This window comes from Phasianus colchicus, chromosome 20 (assembly GCF_987193195.1).
Source record: "Phasianus colchicus chromosome 20, bPhaCol1.hap1.1, whole genome shotgun sequence".
NCBI classification, from domain to species: domain Eukaryota; kingdom Metazoa; phylum Chordata; class Aves; order Galliformes; family Phasianidae; genus Phasianus; species Phasianus colchicus.
Window position 1 is genome coordinate 1,017,973 of NC_143455.1, and position 20,406 is coordinate 1,038,378.

The following is a 20,406-nucleotide window of genomic DNA, read 5'->3' on the forward strand; positions in this document are numbered from 1 at the left end:
AAGGGATTGCTCTCTCTTGCCACTCACATGGCACTAAGCTGTGCTGACAGGACACTAGGAGAAGCATTAAGAATACGTGAGGGCAAGAGTAGTGCAAGGAGCTTGAAAACAATGTATGTAGCTGTGTCAGTAATATCCCAAGCTTACTCAGGAAAAAGAAAGGAAAAAGATCAAAAAAGAGATAAAAACAACAACAAAGAAGCCACTGTTGGTAGTGCTTATGCATATTAATCTATGGTTTTTATTCTCTAGACACTGACATGGTTACAACGACATTGCAAAAGAAAGTGACAGAGCGTTCACATTTTGTGCACTCCTCAGTCTGCTTTGCTGCCTCATGACATCCTCACTCTTCCTCTTCAATCCTCCTATGGAATTCCCGGCTCTTTGCTCGGAGCTTGTTGACCTGTGACTCTGCAATGTCAGCCCGCTCCTCTGCTTCCTCCAGCTCATGCTGGATCTTGCGGAATTTGGAGAGGTTAACATTGGACAGCTCCTCCTGTGTGGGGAGAGGGAGTTGGTGGGGAAGAGCCCAGTTCCTTTATTTCCAAATCATTACCAAGGTTCTTTGAATTTCAAAGGATCACAAGCATTTACCTTAAGATGCTTATTTAAAAATCAGTACATCAAAAAGATTTTCTTTTGAAAAATTCTTAATATATTGTACAATTAATGTTTTTGCTAAGTACCTATTAGAAACATTTCCGTTATATACTCCAAAACAATTTAAGTGCATTTGGCCTATCTGTTCCCTTTTTTTCATCTCATTGCTATTGTCCTAAAAGGCAAAGTGTATCAATAAATGTGTCAAAGAAGCCCACCACAATAGACAAGTCAAACTTCCCAAATCCTTCATATTCTTTTCCTTGAAGAACACTCTTAGCACTGCTCAGAGTGATACTTACAGCCTCCTCAGATTGTCTCTTGTAGGATTTCACCTTCATCTGCAGTTTGTCCACCAGATCCTGGAGTCTAAGAATATTCTTCCGGTCTTCTTCAGACTAAAGCAGACAGTAAGCAGGAAAGAGAGAGAAATTATTTTCCCCACACCACAAAATGACATTTCCTCTTGGACTTTGTAGAGAAATGCAGTGGCTTCCTGTATGTCAACACAAAGATGCCATTAACCTTACCTGGTAGGTCAGCTCCTTCACCCTCCTCTCGTACTTGCGCATACCCTTCACAGCCTCAGCGCTGCGCTTCTGCTCAGAATCAACCTCCCCTTCCAGCTCCCGCACCTGCAATGAGAGATCCATCAATGGAGCTTCCCTGCTATCTCTTGCCTGGGATTGCACACTCTTGCACAAATACCAGTCCTACGCACTCTGGCCTCCAGCTTCTGGATTTGCTTCTTGCCTCCCTTCAGGGCCAGCTGCTCAGCCTCATCCAGACGGTGCTGCAGGTCCTTCACTGTCTGGTCCAGGTTCTTCTTCATCCTCTCCAGGTGGGCACTGGTGTCCTGCTCCTTCTTCAGCTCTTCTGCCATCATGGCCGCCTGGAGAGGCAAAGCAGCAAAGCCAGGTTTGGAGTCAGAGACCTCTTGGGGGAAATGCGTGGGCCATCTGCAGTGAAAGAGCCCTGACTCACATCGGTGATGGCCTTCTTGGCCTTCTCTTCAGCATTGCGGGCTTCCTGGATGGTATCCTCCATTTCGCTCTGAATTTGGGCAATGTCTGTTTCTAGTTTCTTCTTGGTGTTGATCAAGCTGGTGTTCTGTACAAATAGAGATTGCAAGACTTGTACTCTGGGACCTGGAATACACCAGCTACGGTCTAAACCAATTATTTATCCTTCAACCTTTGCCTTTTAAATGTGGAATTCTTTGTTAAATGGCTGTTTACACAATTTCAGTGGTGGGTAAGGTGATGGACTGTGACCATGTTTTCATCGTTGGCACCACTATTCCTGCCACTGTAACAGTGTCCCCACAGCTAGTTTGAGCATCAAGGCCTCACCTGGGTGTGGAGGAGCTGCACACGCTCACTTGCATCCAGAAGCTCCTGCTCAGCCACTTTCCTTGATCTCTCCGTCTGCTCCAGGGCTGCCCGTAGCTCCTCAATCTCAGCCTGCAACAGGTTTGCTCTGCGCTCCACCATGGCCACCTGCTCCTTCAGATCCTCCTGTGTTCTGAGAGCGTCATCCAAGTGTATCTGGGTATCCTGTAGAAGAGACGAGAGAAATGACAAGGGGTACAGCAAACCCACATAACTAAAATGTCAGGGAAGACATTCCCTTATGTGTATTTTGCTGAACAGACCTTCAACACTGTCTGTGTGTTTCTCAGGTTCTTTTGTGCCTCTGCAGCAACACGGTTGGCATGGCTCAGCTGGATCTCCATTTCATTCAAGTCTCCCTCCATCTTCTTCTTCAGCCGCAGGGCTTCATTCCTGCTCCTGATCTCAGCATCCAGGCTGCTCTGCAAGGACTCCACAATTCTGAGGTGGTTTCTCTTCAGCTGGTCAATTTCCTCATCCTTCTCAGCTATCTTCCTGTCAATCTCAGACTTGACCTGGTTGAGCTCCAGTTGGAGGCGCAGGATCTTCCCCTCTTCATGTTCCAGGGAGGCCTGGACAAATAATTGTCATCGTTTATAAGTAAAGTGAAACGACTTCTTACTTTCTAGCTGATTACAGAATATCTCAGGAAATCTGAGGTAGCTACGCTCTGTAGCCAGAACAGAGGACAACCATGCCTTTCATAGCCAGATTTCCTCATTGCTGATATTTTTAATGTGGATGCCAGTTATTATGAGCATGTACCTCAGCTTCCTCCAGGGCAGCCTGGATTTCAGACTTCTCCTGCTCAATCTGCTTCTTGACTTTCTCCAGCTCATGAATCGCCTTTCCTCCCTCTGCAATCTGCTCCGTGAGGTCAGAAATCTCCTCTGTAGAGAAGAAGGAACAATCACATGGTCAGATATGGAGCATACAGGGAAAGGCCCTGTGACACCAGCATAACAGGCCTGCTCCCATCACTGCAGGCACAGACCCAGGTGGAGAGGTGGGCAGGAAAGCTTCTGAGAAAGCCCCGCCAGCAGGAAAGGCTGAGCGACTTACGCTGCAAGTTCTTGTTCTCTCGCTTCAGCGTTTCCAGGTGGTCCAGGGACTCCTCATAGGCATTCTTCATCTTGAACAGCTCTGTGCTGAGGGAGCGAGACTCCTTCTGGGAGGCCTCCAGCTCAGCCTGCGTTTCCTCGTACTTCTGCTTCCACTCCGCCAAGATCTGAGGAAAAGCAGATCATGAGTTCGGATGCGGCAATCATGTTCTGCCCAGGAAACACAGGCCTGGAGCCCAGAATACCTTGTCAAAGTTCTTCTGTTTCTTGTCCAGAGCTGCGCAGGCAGCATTTGCTCGCTCCACGTCAATCATCAGGTCCTCCACCTCATTCTGCAGCCTCTGCTTTGTCTTTTCCAGGGAAGCACATTTGGCATTCACGGCTTCGACGTGTTCCTCTGCCTCCTGCAGGCGCTGTGCCAGCTTCTTCCTGGGAAGAAGAAAGCGCATACCAAAGTCAGGAAACAAAGAGTACATCATACTCTGTTGCTTTTCTTAACAGTGTACCTAACCACTCCATAGTCTGTAATCTACAACCCTTAGTTCTCAGTCTGACATTTTCTGCCTTCTGTGCATATTTTCATTTTCCAGTCCACACACATTAAAGGATGCATTTTCCCTCCTCTTGCCATCTGTCCCAAAGCACGGCATTGGCTTCTCCCTGACAATACTTCAGTGTATATACTTTCAATCTTCTGTTATTACTTTCTGCCCACCTTCCCCACTCTCCCCACATACTTGGCCTCCTCCAGCTCCTCTGTGCGCTGAATAGCGTCTGTCTCATATTTGGTTCTCCACTGGGCCACTTCGCTGTTGGCCTTGGACAGGGCACGCTGCAGCTCACCCTTGGCTTCCTGCTCCTCCTCGTATTGTTCTCGGAGCAAGTCACAGTCATGGCGGGCAGACTGTAAGCTGTGGGCTAGGGCATTCTTGGCCTGGGAATTAAATTATTGCAATAAGGAATTACAGTGTTCTGGGAAATCTCTTACTGTCACCTGCACTCTGTATTTTCTCAGTGATTTATGCACAGCATGAAAAAAATGAAGCCAAATCTCAATACTCTACAGAAAGCTGGGAGTCTGCACTGACAGGCCATAGACTACATGTTCTAATCATTTATTATGTACTCTTAATTAGATTATTTTTTGAACTGTTTGATCTGCATGGAAACCATTAATGGTCTTTACCTTTATCTCTTCTTCTAGTTGCCGCTTTAGTTCTTCAATCTGTTGCGTGAAGGCCTGTTTCCCTCTGGACAGCTGAGAAATTAAACCATCTTTTTCCTCTGCCTGGCGTGCGTATTCACCTGGAAAATGTTTATAGTTAGAAAACATTTCAGCAGCCAATCTTACATTAAATATGCCATTAAGGGGAATATCTCATTTCCAAACTAGAGTTGAGGTGTCTAACCAGATTCTGTTTGCAGGCGAGCTCTTTGAGCACTGAGATCACTAATCATGCGCAGATTCTGCTCGTCCTTTGTTTTAAATTCACTCAGTTGGTCTTCCAAAGTGCGGCACATCTTCTCCAGGTTTGCCTAGTTATCAAACATACATAAGAAAAGAGAGTGAATACCAGACTCCATTTTATTTACAGAAGGAAAACGTGGCCAGAAGATACACTTTACATATTTAGGGACAATGTGCATTAATTAGGATTTTATATGTTAGATTTGGAGAAAATACAGCTGACAATGTTTAAGCAAGGTAAGATTGAACATAAATATACTGTTGACAAAGTGCTAATAAAAGTATTTCTGTACCTTGGCTTTGGAGACAGACTCCATGTTGCTGGCCAAGTCATCAATCTCCATCTTCAGCTCACTCTTCTCCTTCTCCAGCTTCTGCTTCACTCGTTGCAGGTTGTCGATCTGCTCCCCAAGCTCCGCTGTGCTGTCCGCATGCTTCTTCCGCAGGGCGGCAGCCGTGGCTTCGTGCTGCAGCGTGGCCTCTTCGAGGTCACGGCGCATCTTCTGAAATTCTGCCTCGCGCTTCTTGTTCATCTCAATCTGAGCTGCTGTAGCCCCTCCTGCTTCCTCCAGGCGCCCGCTGATCTCCTCCAGCTCCCGGGAGAGGTCAGCTCGGTGCTTCTCTGCTTTGGCCCGAGAGGTTCGCTCTGCCTCAATTTCCTCCTCCAGTTCCTCAATACGGGCCTGGGGAACATCAGGGACCCTTCACACCCATGTCCTTCAACCCTTCACACCTGACCTCAATCTGTGTGATAGAGGAAAAGAACCAGAGACTTGCCTGGAGCTCCTTGATCTTCTTCTGTAACTGCATGCCCAGAAGTTGTTCATCTTCAATTTTGCTCTGGATTTGACTGATTTCAAAGTCTTTCCTTTTGCACAAAGCAAATGATGTTAGTGCCTGAACAAAACTCCCAACTGCACCTGCCCAGCAGGTTTGTGTCCCACAACCTCACTTACTTCTTCAGTTTCTCATCCAGCTGCTGTTTATCATTTTCCAAATCCATTATGCTGTCGTGGGCCAACTTCAGGTCTCCTTCAAGTTTCCTCTTAGCTCTCTCAAGGTCCATGCGCAGCTTCTTCTCTTGCTCCAGGGACCCTTCCAGCTAAACAGAATAAGACTATCAGTGCTCTGCCAGCCATGTTTATCTCCACAGCTGTCCTGTAATGGCTGTATGCATTTTGCTTACATCGTCCACTTGCTGCTCCAGCTTGGTTTTAGCTTTGGTCAGCGTATTGACTTTGTCCTCTTCAGCCTGCAGGTCATCCAGTGTCTGCTGATGGGCCTCTTGGAGGGCTTTCTTCTCTTTTGTCAGCTTCACAATGGTCTCATCCAGGGCTGCCATCTCCTCTGTGAGGTTTTTCACCTTTGACAAGTGGAAAGTAAATGTATATTAAAAACGTTGTTTACAATTTAATACTGTGTATCACAGCAGAATTCTTTCCAGAGTGACATCTTCTGCCTCATACCTTGTTTTCAGTGGCATGCTTCTCCTTCTCAACCTTGGCCAACGTTAACTCCAGGTCATCTATATCTTTCTTCAGCTCTGAGCATTCATCCTCCAGTTTCCTCTTCTTGGCTGTCAGCTCAGCATTAATTTCCTCCTCATCCTCAGCTCGTTCTGTCACCTCCTTTACTTTGGCTTCCAGCTGGATTTTGGTTTTGATGAGCTGGTCACATCTTTCTTCAGCATCAGCCAAGGCATCTGCTTCCTGAGGGGAAAAAGGCACTTTTTTCAGATATGCCCTTTGGGCGAATACTGTGATTCTCAGCTTCATAAATTTAGATTCTTTACTAGCAATTTTTTAATTAAATGTTTGTTTTATATTCCAAGAGAAAGAAAGACAGTTTTTAATTTATTTTAAATTGTTGCTTTTAATTCATCTGGTATTGAAAGCTAGTACCAAACAACAGCCTTTGTTATCGACATGAAGAGCTGAGTATTAAAATACATATGCATGTGTATATGCATCTTAACCCATAATAATGAACAGTGTGTAAATGTGGATTTAATCATAGAAATCGCTCTTGAAATTACAAACATTTACAAAGTGCTGAATGATAATCATATGCCAAGATACATACAACACCAAACTGATGGTCACGTTGACACTATTTTTTATTTCTCCTTTTTTCCCTGCTGGCTTTTTAGAGCAACTGTTTCTGCTTTAGATTTTCACCACTTCTAAAAAAATACCATCAGCATCCATCAGTTTCAGTTTTTTGTCTGCAATACCCTTGTCACATCCAGTAGCTGTTGGAAATTGAGTCATTTGGACTATGCATTTGCAGATGACACCAAGCTGAGCAGTGCCGTTGATACACTGGAGGAAAGGGAAGCCATCCAGAGGGACTTAGGCAGGCTGGAGAAGTGGGCCCATGAAAACCTAATGAGGTTCAACAAGACCAGGTGCAGGATGCTGCAACTGGGTTGGGGCAATCCCAAGTATTTATACAAACTGGGGGAAGATCTCCTTGAGAGCAGCCCTGCAGAGAAGGACTTGGGGGTCCTGATGGATGAGAAACTGGACATGAGCCAGCAGTGTGCGCTTGCACAGGATTAAATAAATCACAGGATTAAAACCTCATAGATGTACCGTGTAATTTTATCTAGTGATTCTGAGTACTTTTAGAAGGTGAGATGAATATATTGTTTACTCTTAGCTCAGCATTATACTCTGTAACAGGTAGAACACCACCTACATTGAAAAGGAAGACACTATCTTGTTTAATTGGGATACAGAAAGAAGAAGTGCCCTCTTTGTATTCCCTAAATTCATATATTTATAAGGATAGACATTCTCTGTTTTGGAGAGGTTGGAAAATGCTACTAAAAGTAAAATTTCTTAATTGCTCTGATGCAGTTCAACTGAATGTAAGTGCTAATGGTCTCAGCCAACACCACAGAACTGGTGACCAGCAGTAGACGCTGATGAAGCAGCATGAAGCTGCATCAGGAGATTGGATATTAGGAAAAGGTTCTTCACCACTAGAGTGGTTGGGCTCTGGAGCAGGCTCCCCAGGGAAGTGGTCATGACACTGAACCTGTCAGTATTCAATAATTGTTTGGTTGATGCTCTCAGAAACTTGGTTTGAATTTGAGGAGATCCTGTGTTGACCTGGGAGTTGTACCAAATCATTCTTGGGTTCCTTCCTACTCAGGATATGCTGTCATTCTATGATTTTGTGAAATGTCTCAACCTGTGGTATTCATGTGGTCATGAAATGCCATGACTGCAGCTCTCTGGCAGTTCTTACCATAGCTAGTTATGTTTTTCACTGTAGCACTTAATGAAGTACAACTTAATTAAATTAAATTGTACTTTGTATGTGTACATTTTGAAATGTACATTTTGAAAATGTAGTCAGCCTTAAGGTCACAGTCAGTTAGAATCAGTCACACTGGTAGTACTCACAGCCTGCATACATATGATTGATAAATCTCCAAATTTCTGACTTGTGGTCTTCTGTAACCTGACCTTCTGTTTGAGGAAGAAAAATCTGAACACACAAACTTATTTTCTCTGTGATAAGTGAATGATAAACTCACAGCCTGCACTTGGAGCTGCAGATCATTTTTCTCCTGCACCAGCTTCACCATTTTCTCCTCCAGCTCCTTTCTCTTTGCCTCAGACTTTGCAAGCTCTTCTTTGGTCTTCTCAAACTCTTGTTTCATGTTGGCCATCTCCTTCTCAGACTCTGCGCTCTTCAGAAGGGGCTTGATCTTGAAGAACAGCTTCATCCAGGGCCAGTGCTTGACATTCATGAATGCACGAATGTTGTACTGGATGCAGAAGATGGACTCTCTGAAACATAAGTCAAATAAATATTGGCAGTTTAGACTCAGATGACACAGTATATCAAACCCTGTAAACCGAATTTAAAGAAATGTCTACCTCCTTTCCACCATTTTCTGGTACTCCACTCTCATCAGGAAGCCCCTGCACCTGGCCTGTGTGCGAGTGATGAGTTGTGCCAGTTTCTCATCCCTCATCTCCTCCAGGAGGCCAACCAGCCCAGCTTTGAAGAACACCTTAGGTCATAGAACAAAAATAAGTACAGTGTATGTGCTCATTGCTCACTGTAGCCAAGTAACCAGTTCCTCCAAGGCAGATATCAAAGGAAGTTAAGAGAAAGAGCAAAAACACAAAAAATATGTGTAGTTACCATGTGAGTTCCTCTTTAATATCTTCAGTCATGCTGGTCTGGCTATTATAGTCATATTACAGTACATGAAAAACTATAAGTTCATATTCCATTGTTTTTATTAATTCTTGATTCTTCTATTCTACCACTTTGTCTTCAATTAGGAACCCTTAATTAGAATCATCCTCCACCAATGAATTTCAAAGTAGTGAGTCAATTAGTATCTAGTTTATGTGTTTTAAACTTATTGTTTGATGATTTCCCATGCTATCTGAAGAATCTCAGTATCACCCTCAAGCTTTACAAAACAAAAAACACATAGTACTTTAAACAAACACTTCTGATACCTTGGTGTGACCAAATTTATATTGAGTGTGGTCTATATCAATCGATCCAAGCAGTTTCTCACAAGCCTTCTTGCTGTCAATGAACTGTCCCTCTGGAATAGCACTTGCATTTAGTACTTTGTATCTGGGGGACAAAATGGTAATATAAACAGGTCTGTTGTTGTGATCAGTTACCTGCAAAAAAGAGAACATAACTCCACTGCTAGATGTAAATGCTAAGAGAATGTTTTTGACACGAGAGGTGAGGTTTAAATTTCATAAGTTACTCAAGATGGCCAAAATCCAGGAATGGAATGCAGTCTGACCTCTGTTTAAAATCTGCATACAGGACTCTGTTGGGAAATCCTTTCCTGCAAATTCTGATCCCTTCCAGCACGCCGTTACACCTCAGTTGGTGCAGAACCAGCTCATGCTCCATGGCACCTAGCAATTCAGAGTATGAATGAGTGTTGTATTCTGTAGTACAGCAGAGATACTGAAAGTTGTCTGTGTGTGAGTCTCTTACCAGGTGTTTTTGTTTCATTTGGGATAATACAGCGTACAAAATGGGGGTGGGTGCTTCTCAGATTGGTCATCAGCTTGTTTAAGTTCTCCTGGGAGAATCATCAAGAAAAGTTTATATTACCAAATACAATCTACACTGTAAGCATCAAGCCCTCTGAAATATTATCAGACATTATCAGACAAACATTAGTTTGCAGAATCCTGAGCTGAAGCCACCTGCACCAGTTTTTCTGAGTTTCCACAAATGATTATTCATTTAATGTAGAAAATTGGTCTGTTTTGTCTGTAGGAGATATTGTACTCTCAAACATACAATTTTATGACATTTCTCTGAATCTAGAGGAATGCGTTCAGTAGAAATGATTTCCATCTTCCATTATATGCACCAGGAGAGATATACAGATATATCTGTGAGCCAGTTTGAAGCATACTACAGTTTGCATTTAAAGTGGATCACACTACATAGAACAAAAATAACAAGCTGAGTATTATATGTCTACACTGCATTTTTCACTTGTAAGGTGAGATGAGGATGAGGTGAGATGAATCCCATTGTTGGTTTGTAACTATTATCTGAGTAAGTTTTTATAAATTATTATCGTCTATAAATTATTGGAGGGAGGCAGGTACTTCCAAGGCATGTTTCCAAAAAAGCAGTCTCAACATCTTTCTGTAAAAGGAATTAATTTATATTAAGAAGGGAACACTAAATGAAGGATGAATATCATAATAAATAGCCTTAAGGAGAGTTTAGATATGTATGATGCTGACAGACAGCAAGACTTGGTTAAGAGAAAAAAACTGTCAAGTATACAACATCTTAAAAATCCACATCCCAAAGTGTGATGGTATTTCAACCATAAGAGGCTGATCCATTAATCATGAAAAAAATATTAAGATATATTAATGAAGGAAACCAGCAGGCAGAAAGAATGTTGTTATATGGCAATAAAAGTTTCTGAAGCCAGAGGAGTGCACTTGAAGGAAATATGCATATTTTAGATATTTCTTAAAAGTTTCCTGTATAACATTTTTCCATCTGAAGACACTGTCTTGTGAAAAGTGGACAAAAAGAAAATTAGTGCATTCAGTGGAAGAGCAGAATTAAGTTACAGTGGGTTTACTCCTATCAGAGCATGGCCCAAGAACTTCAGGGCTTCTTTTTTATCACAACTAAGCGGGAGGGAGAGAGAGGGGAAAAGCTATTTTAAGTAGTGAATTTCCTCCTCATCTTAGGAAAAAATATTGAACTCTGTACTGTACCCGGAAAAGAGCTGAGACAGTCTGGAAAGAAGAACCCTTCTTCTTGCCACCTTTCTTGCCTCCACCACTAGCCTCTGCAAAATAGAGAGAAATAAATATAAGAGATTTCGTATTTTTGTTTTTACCTTTTATGATACTTTTTCTACTTTGTAAACTGGTGAGAATATGTTTCTGAAAGAGCTGACCTGCTTCTGCTCCACCATAGTTGGCAAACAGTAAGGCCAAAGTTTTCAGTGAAGATTTCTGGTACAGCCCAATGACAGTTTCATTCAAGGGGTCCTTGTTCTTCTCAAGCCAGCCAGTGATGTTGTAGTCCACTGTGCCAGCATAGTGTATTAGGGAGAAGTGGGCCTCAACCTTTCCTTTGGTAGGCTTGGGCTTCTGGAAGTTGCTGGACTTGCCCAGATGCTGGTCATAGAGCTTGTTCTTGAAAGAGGTATCAGTTGCCTTGGGGAACATGCACTCCTCTTCCAGGATGGAGAAGATACCCATGGGCTGGGAGAAACACATGGGAGAGAAAATCAGCAATTCAGTTTTCAGGGCACTTGTGGTTCCCAGTGACTTGACAAGGTGGAACACACACAAAAGAAAATATGGGAAATTCCATTTAAACAAGAAAATACTTTTTTACTGTGTGGATGGTCGAGTGTTGAAACAGGTTATCGTTATCCAAGTTTATCACTTGAGATATTCAAAACAGAGCTTTGTGGTCCTCAGAAACCTGTTCTAGCTGACTCCTATGAGCCCAAGGGGGTTAGATTAAATGACCTCACAGATCCTCTGCACTCTGAAATTGTGTGATTCTAATTTCTTATCATCCTGTCAGCCACTGAACACTGCATCCTGTATATAACATGATTGCTTTCTTATTCTAAGTCAAAGGATATACATGTAAGTGCAACTGTTTGCGATCAATTATGCATTTTCATCTTCTGAGTTTATTTTACAAAGATACAGCTGTATTGCTGTAAGAGCCAAGTCTGTCAGAGCTGAGAGGCGAGGTGGAAGCTCAACTGGAAACTTATTCTAGCTGCTATGAGAAAACATTTTGATTGAGAATTTAACAACTATTAAAATCCCTTCAAAAGAGATCAGTGCAAACCTGCTGCCATAAAGCTGTGTGACACAGCCTTGATGTCTCACCTGACCAGATAAAATAAACTATACAGCACTATATTTTTGAACAGTGAGATCTAAATATTTGCTTACGAACATGGAAGATACCCTTGAAAACTGAGATCTAGTAATTATAAAATTTCTATGCCCATACCTTCTCAATGAGCTCAATGCAGGCAGCCAAATCCATCCCAAAGTCAATGAATGTCCATTCAATGCCTTCCTTCTTGTACTCCTCTTGCTCCAGCACAAACATGTGGTGGTTGAAAAACTGTTGCAGTTTCTCATTGGTGAAGTTGATGCACAGCTGCTCAAAGCTGTTGAACTGGAATTAAAATGATTAAGATTCATATTTGCAAGATGCAGTAGTAACTGCAAAACCTTATCCTTCAAAAATACAGAAAGCGGCTATATTGGTTTCATTGAGCCTGCACATTGAGAAATGCTTAAAAATCATTGTTCAAAACAATGTTCAATATTTTAATCCCTGATAAATCTGTGAAGGTAGAATATACTTCATACATCATCTGAGGCCACACTACAGAAAAAAGGTTATGTATCATGATCTATATCTCTTATGCTGTCTTTGATCATTTAAACCAAATAATGTTTCTGTTTGAACCATTCTGCTCTTTTGAGTATTTACCTCTTGATAATGAGCTTATTGTCATGAAAAAATTCTTTCAAGGGTCAAATCTACTTTTATAGCAAAAAAAAAAAAAAGGCAAATAGGACCACAGACTCATAGAATTGCTAGGAAAGGACCTTAAAGATCAAGTTCCAAACAATTACAATAAATTATGTGATGATTATATGGATGTTAAAGTTGTCATAACACCCAGTTGTGACTTCCAAGCAGCTCTTACAAATTTTTGTTACTCACATCAAAGATCTCAAAGCCAGCGATGTCCAGGACACCAATGAAGTACTGCCTGGGCTGCTTGGTATCCAGCTGTTGGTTGATGCGAACAACCATCCACAAGAACATCCTCTCATAGACAGCCTTTGCCAGAGCACCTACAGCATTATGCACCTAAAGCAAAGGCAGATGTCTGCATTTACCATACACAGTAGAGGAGAATCAAAGAGATCTTAATTCAAAGCATGGTTTCAGGTTAATGTGTTTCTTACCTGCTGCACAGTTTGACCCTTGGTCACATACTCATTCCCAACTTTGACTCGAGGGTAGCACAGTGCCTTGAGCATGTCAGCTGAATTCAGGCCCATCAGGTAGGCAGCCTTGTCAGCCACTAAACAGCAAAGAGAGATGGAAAAGAAGAATTCAGCATTACTAACATTTTGTATCTTGAAGTCTTCTCTAAGCGCTGCAGAAGGAGTCTCAGTGACATCAAAGCCATTATGCGTGTTGAGCTTTTTGAAAGAACTTATGTTTGAAGTTCTTCATTGAGGCGTGCAAAATGTAATGATATTTTGTTAAAATTTCCAAAACAAAACTGAAAACTGAACATTTGTGGTATGCACATATCTCAGGAGTGAAACTCATTGGATTCTGTTCTTTCTCAGATGTGACTGCAGTACTTCCCAGCTTCCGCCCCGTCCTTTGGCAAGATGAGCCATCACTGAAAAACTGGAGACGTGGTTTCAAGATCCTACTCCAGCAGAGAGGAAACAAATGCACCTTTCACAACAGAGTTCCCTAAGCATCTGTCAGGTGAGGGAGAAAAGGAACATGGCCACCCATTTTGTTAGGGCTGAACCACTTTACTGTTCCACAAGGCTTGCAAGGTATGTCCAACAGAAATATGAGCAATAACATTTCAGAAAAGACATCCACAGCTCCTGGCTTCCTGGCAGTGTACACAGTTTAAATTGTTAATTTGGGTTACGATAGGCAAATCCAGAGAAACTGATACAATGGGTGGAGAAGTGACTGCTTCTGACTTACTGTTTTCCTTGGGACTCTAAAGCCCAACTTTGGCTAAGACACAGATTGGCTCAAAGGACCATTGGCTACTGAGTAGCTACAATACCTTCTGTGCCATCTGGCTCTGCCTGCTCCTCTCGCTGTTTCTGCTTGAACTTCAAATTCCCATAGTGCATGACAGCCCCTGTCAGCTTGTAGATGGCAGTCTTTTCATCAGCAGTGAAGCCCAGGATGTCAATGGCACTCTGGTAATAGATTCAGTATAGTGAAATATTTGTCTGAATATGATACATGACCTATAACAGTTGACCTGTTTTATACACTACTCACATCTGTAGCCATCAGCTCCTCCTTGTCATCAATGCTGGGGACAGTGATCTCACCTTGACTCACAAAAGGGTAGTCATACGGGTTGGTGGTGATAAGGAGCATTTCTGAAAACAAATGGATGTTCACAGATTACATTTCATTCTTTTTGTAAAGTTATCAATTGTTGCTCTGTAATCTTCCTCCAAAAAGCTCAGTGATGTCTCCTACCAATTAGCTCTGGCTTCTTGTTGGAGGTGACCTGATAAAAAATGTGGTAGCTTCTTTCTGCCTTGAGCTGAAAAGTAACTCTGGACTTTTCCAGCAGATCTGTCAAGAAAGGAGAAAAGAATTAGGTACAAGATGGGACGTGAAGGTGGGAATTTGGAAAGGAATTTGAACAGGCCAGGAGTGTCTCTTACAAGTTTCAATGTCAGCAGAAGCCAGTTTGCCTGTGGCCCCAAAATGGATTCTGATGAATTTACCCTGTTGAGGAAACAGAAGAGCATTTCAGCCTGGATGGCTTCTTTGGACAACTCCTTATTTAAGAATATCACTAGCCCCATCATTACTGTAAGGGGAGTAGCGACTTACAAAGCGTGAGGAGTTGTCATTCCTCACAGTCTTGGCATTTCCAAAGGCCTCCAGCAGCGGGTTGGCACTGATGATTTGATCCTCAAGCGTTCCCTAAAGGATAACAATTATTCCCAGATAATTATTATTTTCCAAAATTCATGCTAGGAACAGAATAAACATTGATTCAAGCCAGTATCTCTTGATGTACCTGCATTTTGCCAGACTGCTCCTCCTTCTTCTTCTCCCCGCTAGCTGCAATTGTTGCAAAGTACTGGATGACACGTTTCGTGTTCACAGTCTTCCCTGCACCGGATTCTCCGCTGTCCAGCCAAACAGAGAAGCAGAGAGCGTGAGGTCAGGGAGAAGGTCCCCTGGCACAGGGCAGCCCCGCAGGGACCCGAGCAGGGAGTGTACTTACGTGATCAGGATCGACTGATTCTCGCGGTCTGTGAAAAGATAGAGATAAGAAGGCTTTTCCTACTGCTCATGAATAACAAGAAACATTAGATCTAGGAGACAAATACGAACGGAAATCCGCAGGGGGTGCAGGGATGGAAGGCAATGAAAACCCCAGAAATTCCAGTTTTAGCTGTTGTCCTGTGTAGCAGTGAGCTGACTGAAAGTGTAAGTTGGAGTTTCTTCACAAAGTCCAAGGATTAATTCCCAGAAGCAAGTAATGGGTTTCCATCCATGACCCAAGTGGTAAGTATAAGCTCAAATGGACATATACAACTGTAAGAGGCACATGGTCCTCACACAAAGTGTGTTTCTTCTTGCCTTTCACAAAGTTTTCATACAGGAATTTGATCAAGCTGCCTACTTCTGTTCAAAGTAAAAGACCGTATGGAATAATAATGTGTTGAATTCAATCACTGCAAAAAAGTAAGTTATGAGTCCAGTGTTATTTCTGCAGAGAGAGTGTAGCATTTGGAATGATATGCTAGAAATAATACACAGTTCTGAATGTATGCATGCTTCTGGTACAGTCTGCTTGAAATTAGTTTCTCCTTAACTTGATCAATTTCTATCACACAGCTCCATGACGTTTGTAACTGGCTTTTCACATAGTGCAGTAAGAGCAATGGGGCTCTTCAGCTCAGATTGCTTTGAAGGAGATCAGGCACTCACCAGTCAGCATGAACTGATAGGCGTTGTCAGAGATGGAGAAGATGTGTGGAGGGGCCTCCTGGCGCTTTTTGCCTCGGTAGGCCAACACCACCTCCGGGTTGTACACCGGCAGCCACTTGTAGGGGTTGACAGTGACACAGAAGAGGCCCGAGTAGGTCTGTGAGGAAGGGACACGGCACGCTGGCTTCCACTCAGCCTGGCACAGCAGTCCTCCCCAGCTACGCTACCCAAGGAAGAGAGCTGCTGGTACTTACGTAGATCATCCAGGCTGCATAACGCTCTTTGAGGTTGTACAGCACAGCGGGTTCATGGAGGTGGGTCATCATGGCCATGTCCTCAATTTTATCGTACTTGGGAGGGTTCATGGAGAAGACCTGATCTTCCTTCACAGTCAGAGTCTGTAAAGGAAATGAAAGATCTGTCTGTCAGCTAAAAGCTCAGAGTGGAAATTAAATGCTAATCTGAAGCTTGCTTTTTTCTCACCTCTCCAGCTTCAGTCTTGACAGTGACCTTCCCTGTTTCCCTACTTTGGATTGTCCCTTTCACAAAGGATTCCTTTGGATGGGCCACAAAGACAGATGACTTGGCATCAAAAGGCTTGTTCTGGGCCTCGATTCTTTCTTTCTCTGACTTTCGGAGGTAGGGAGCTGCCTCTCCAAAGACAGCCATCTCAGCATCTGAAGAAGTCATGGCTGCTCTTCACTGAAGGTACTTCAGCAGTCTAATGGGGAGAAGTAATGTGGCACAGATCATTTAGATATATTCTGTAAGACTGGGAGACTGACTGTGATTTAGTTTTTCTTCAGCCTGTACTACATGGAGCATCTAACATGTCCTAATGGAAGATTTGATTGACTTAGGATGACTTAGGAAACAAGAGGTCATAACTGATGCAGTCTAGGTGTTCAGATTTCTAGAAGAGCAAAATCTGATCACCTTTTACAATTGTAGGCTTGGGGCTTTAAGAACATCATGTCTGTAAGATGAGTGAAGTTGCTGAGCAAGTTTTATTTTAAGACATCATTACTAGCAGTTGAAAAAAAGGTGGAGCATTTTGTTTAAAGACAGAGAAACATTTTTAAAAACATGTAGTATAAAAGACCTATAATCTTGAAAAACATTGAATCTATGGGGCATTTACTTATTAACTATAATTGTAACAGGAAGGCAGTGGAAATTAATGAATTTTGCTACTGAAGTTGCCAGCAGAAAGAAAAGGGCATGATTTTAATACTCTGCTGTAATTCAATTTGTTTATACATTTGTCATTCATGAGTACGATATCCAACATCTTCAAAGTTCTGACTTGTATGAAACAAAATTCATGCACTGAAATTGGAATTTCCATGGCTGCACGAAGCTCCCAAATAAATACTGAAAAAATCCAGAAAACGTGATTTCTCAAAACTTCAATAAAATAAGAGTGTTTCTTCAGATGCTTTGCTAAACATGTGGATGGCTAGATTTCTCCAGCTGCACTTGAAAATTCTCTAGCTACGTTATTTATTCCCTCTGTTCATCAACTAAGAAGGTTTCGTTTTGTTTTTGGTCTGGATTAAGTAATTGGATATCTGAAAGAGCTTCATCATTTTACAAAGATGTACAAAGATGGTAAGAAGGTCTATATTCTCAGACAATTTGTTGATAACATTTTGAGGAAGAATATACAGTTCTGCACTTTTTCCTCCTTTGTTCATCTTATTCCAGTTCTACTGCTGCAATGATGTGAAGACAGCATGCCTCACTCCCTGTTTGGTCAGTTAAGCAGAAATGTTTTCCAATGGGAATTTCCTGGTCTGCCATCAGAGGCAGGAAGACAGAAATACAGCCATTTGAAAACCTCACCAGCCATGAGCACCCCTCCACCTGCCTACTGTAATCACACGGGCTTTGAATACAAGATGAAAAAGGTGATTGTTTGCTCATCCATACAGAAATCCCACCCAAAAGCATGAATAAATCAGGTTCTTACCTCTCGTGACACCAGATGGGTGGCTTGCAGCCTGGCAGCTGGTCAGTGCTGCAAAACAGAAATGGCAAGTTCCTACTTGTTGCTGCACAGAATTCCAGAGTGAAAATGTGCAGGTGTCTTGAAAGCAGGTTTAAAACTCGAGCTGAGGAATTGAGTTTCCTCCTGGAAATGAGCACTGGAGGCAGAGGAATGCTGTAATACTGAAAGACTTCTGCATGGCTGCGGACCCCATCCACTTACCTTGAAGCTTTCCGTGGAGACAGGGCAGTCTTGCTGCAGGGACATTTTATACGATCTCATCTGCAGATGCTACAGATGCCTACTCTTTCTTCGGTCAAAAAATTTTTGGCAAGCCTTCTTTGGTAAAGCATTGTCTGGCAAACTGAACTAAGGGCATAATTGTCATTTGACATGACTAGATATAATTAGAAAATTTTGATGTCTTACGGACTATATGAATACATCTCCTATAAACAATTTGACAAGGGTGTTAAGGAGGGAATCTGGACTAGTCAAGGCACTTAGAGAACTTGGATGCAGGACTTATGGATTCTATTGCTGGCTTTCCCACCGACTCACTGTATGACCCAGGGTGGATCGCTTGGTATGTGTGTGCTGCAGCTACCCCAGCTGTACAATAGATAGAACAGGATGTTGAAAGAGAAATTAGCAGTTGTGATGGTAAAATCCTGAAAGCAAAAATGAGGACATACAACACAAGTGTTACAAGTAAAGCAGGATGATCAGGCAGAAGTTTCAGTAAGTGAGAGATTGAGTTCTAACTGGATTTTTAAGCTGATGCCTCTGAGTGAGGCAACTTCAGAGATATCAGAAAGAGCACACATACGCAGAGGCATGTGCATTTGTTGTTGTGACCTTGTGCACCAATGCATGCTGTGAGAGAAGTTACAACCTCCCGAGACTTCTGATCTGCAGGTCAGTGCCAGTAGCAAGAGATGCTCCATTCTTTTGCTGAAAACCTTTTATCTTATCCGGGTATCTCCATACCTATAACCCAAGGAAAGATAATTTATCTAAAAAAGACTCCCACAGTTTTTTCCCTACCTACAATTCACAGAAAAATCCCTCTAGTCAGTCATAGCTCTAGAAATAACTAGACATTCCAGATTCTCTGTACCTGATACATCCCTCACATCTCATCAAAGATATCTTACACACATTCACACAGTCCAGAATACACAGTGTTACATATATCAAAGCACTGGGGCTGGCAAACATGCCAGTACAGTGCTGATAGCATGGGAAAGAGGGATTTGCTGATAGTTCTTAAGAGTGAATATAGGAAATGGGTGTTGTCATGTGAGCTGCTTTAAAAACTGTTAAATTTCAGCATGTTTTTCTCCTGGTCAGAAACAGAAATCAGTAATTAACACAGGGACAAGGTAAGAAAAATCATTTGTGAGAATTGGTGGAAAAGCCAGTACCAGGCACTGACTTGTGCATAAACAGCTTTGCTGAGGAGGGCTCTGGCACTGCAGCACCCAAATTCGGGGTGTCTGGGCCTCCACCTGGAGCTCAAACCCATCCAAATCAGGATGATGAGTGTCACATAGAGCCCTGCATCCCAGTGGTGATAGGTCTGGCCAAGGAGGGGACAACAGGGCCTTGGCAGCTCCAAGCACAGGGTTCAAAAGACCATGAACAAAGAGCAAGGCCTGGGAGGAGCAGAGACGGATGAGGCCCCTCCAGGATGGGAGAGCTGGGGGTTTCCTCCCGCCAGGTAGAGGAAGGAGCTTCAGTCTCCCACTTCCTGGGAAGCTGCAGCATCTGCACTGTCCAGGCAGCATCCCTTGGCAGCTGCAGATGAAGCACTAAGTAGCTGCAGCTGCTTCCCTGTGGGGCCCTGCCCTCAGCAGCTGAGTGTCTAGACTAGATGCCTGACTTTGGAAACTGAAAATCTTGTATTTCCAGTTGCCAGTGACAAAGCCAGTCTTCTCAGTAGAGCTCTTCTTATTCGCTCTTTTTTTTTTTTTTTTCCTGTTGAATTTCCCAAGTAGTGGACACAGCTGTATAGCAGGCAGGAGAGAAGACCATCACCAGGCAGCTCAAGGCATGCAGTCAGCTAAAGACAGGCCTAGTCTGAAAATGAAGTGGTTAGCAAATGTATGTCTCTTCAGCATTGGCAATCACCCAGCAGTGCTTTGGGATTGAACATTGTGTCCCTAACTCTGTATAAGCCAGTTTAGAAACCTAAAGCCTTTTCAGAGAGGTCTGAATCTCAGAAAAATGTTGCGACTAGGGCAAGGAAATGAAGGAGAGGCTAGATGGCTGTTAAACATCCACAACGATGGAGATTTCACAACATCTCTGGGAAACCTGTTCCATTGCTGATTCAGCCTCAGAGTCAAAAAGTTTTTCCTGAAGTTCAGATGCAGCCTCCCGCATTTTCTTTGTGCCCATTTCCTCTTGTTCTCAGTTGGCCACTACTGAAAAAAGCCTGGCTCTGTCTTCTATATTGTCTTCATTCATGTATTTATTCACTGATGAGATCTTTTCTGAATCTTTTCATCTCCAGGATGAACAGTCTAGTTCTCTCAGCCTTTCCTCATATCAGAGATGCTCTAGTCCTTTTATCATCAAGACGTTTTGTTGGACTCCCAAATACATCAATGTAATCTCTTG

At 42.8% G+C, this 20,406-nt stretch overlaps 1 protein-coding gene and 1 long non-coding RNA gene across 3 annotated transcripts in view; one reads left to right on the plus strand and one right to left on the minus strand.

The window, feature by feature from the left end:
- LOC149915336 (uncharacterized) overlaps positions 1-20,406 on the plus strand; it is a 42,977-nt gene that overhangs the window by 8,998 nt on the left and 13,573 nt on the right. For both annotated transcript variants that reach the window (XR_016459136.1, XR_016459135.1), the window contains exon 3: positions 13,421-13,568. This is a non-coding gene — a long non-coding RNA (uncharacterized LOC149915336). The remainder of the gene's footprint in view (positions 1-13,420; positions 13,569-20,406) is intronic.
- Positions 248-16,496, minus strand: LOC116235570 (myosin heavy chain, skeletal muscle, adult-like). Its single transcript, XM_090122114.1, has 38 exons — positions 16,275-16,496; positions 16,046-16,189; positions 15,792-15,948; positions 15,082-15,109; positions 14,872-14,983; positions 14,682-14,774; positions 14,510-14,573; positions 14,319-14,417; positions 14,112-14,215; positions 13,888-14,026; positions 13,028-13,146; positions 12,780-12,929; positions 12,051-12,221; positions 10,966-11,275; positions 10,781-10,854; positions 9,519-9,606; positions 9,319-9,436; positions 9,014-9,137; positions 8,417-8,553; positions 8,071-8,326; positions 5,990-6,232; positions 5,710-5,886; positions 5,480-5,625; positions 5,301-5,391; positions 4,817-5,206; positions 4,465-4,591; positions 4,242-4,360; positions 3,793-3,989; positions 3,301-3,484; positions 3,057-3,222; positions 2,760-2,884; positions 2,258-2,566; positions 1,956-2,159; positions 1,588-1,713; positions 1,325-1,495; positions 1,134-1,238; positions 906-1,001; positions 248-499 (listed from the first exon to the last, which is right to left on the minus strand). The coding sequence occupies exons 1-38, from the start codon at positions 16,479-16,481 to the stop codon at positions 347-349; spliced, it is 5,823 nt and encodes a 1,940-aa protein (XP_089978240.1). The 5' UTR covers positions 16,482-16,496; the 3' UTR covers positions 248-346.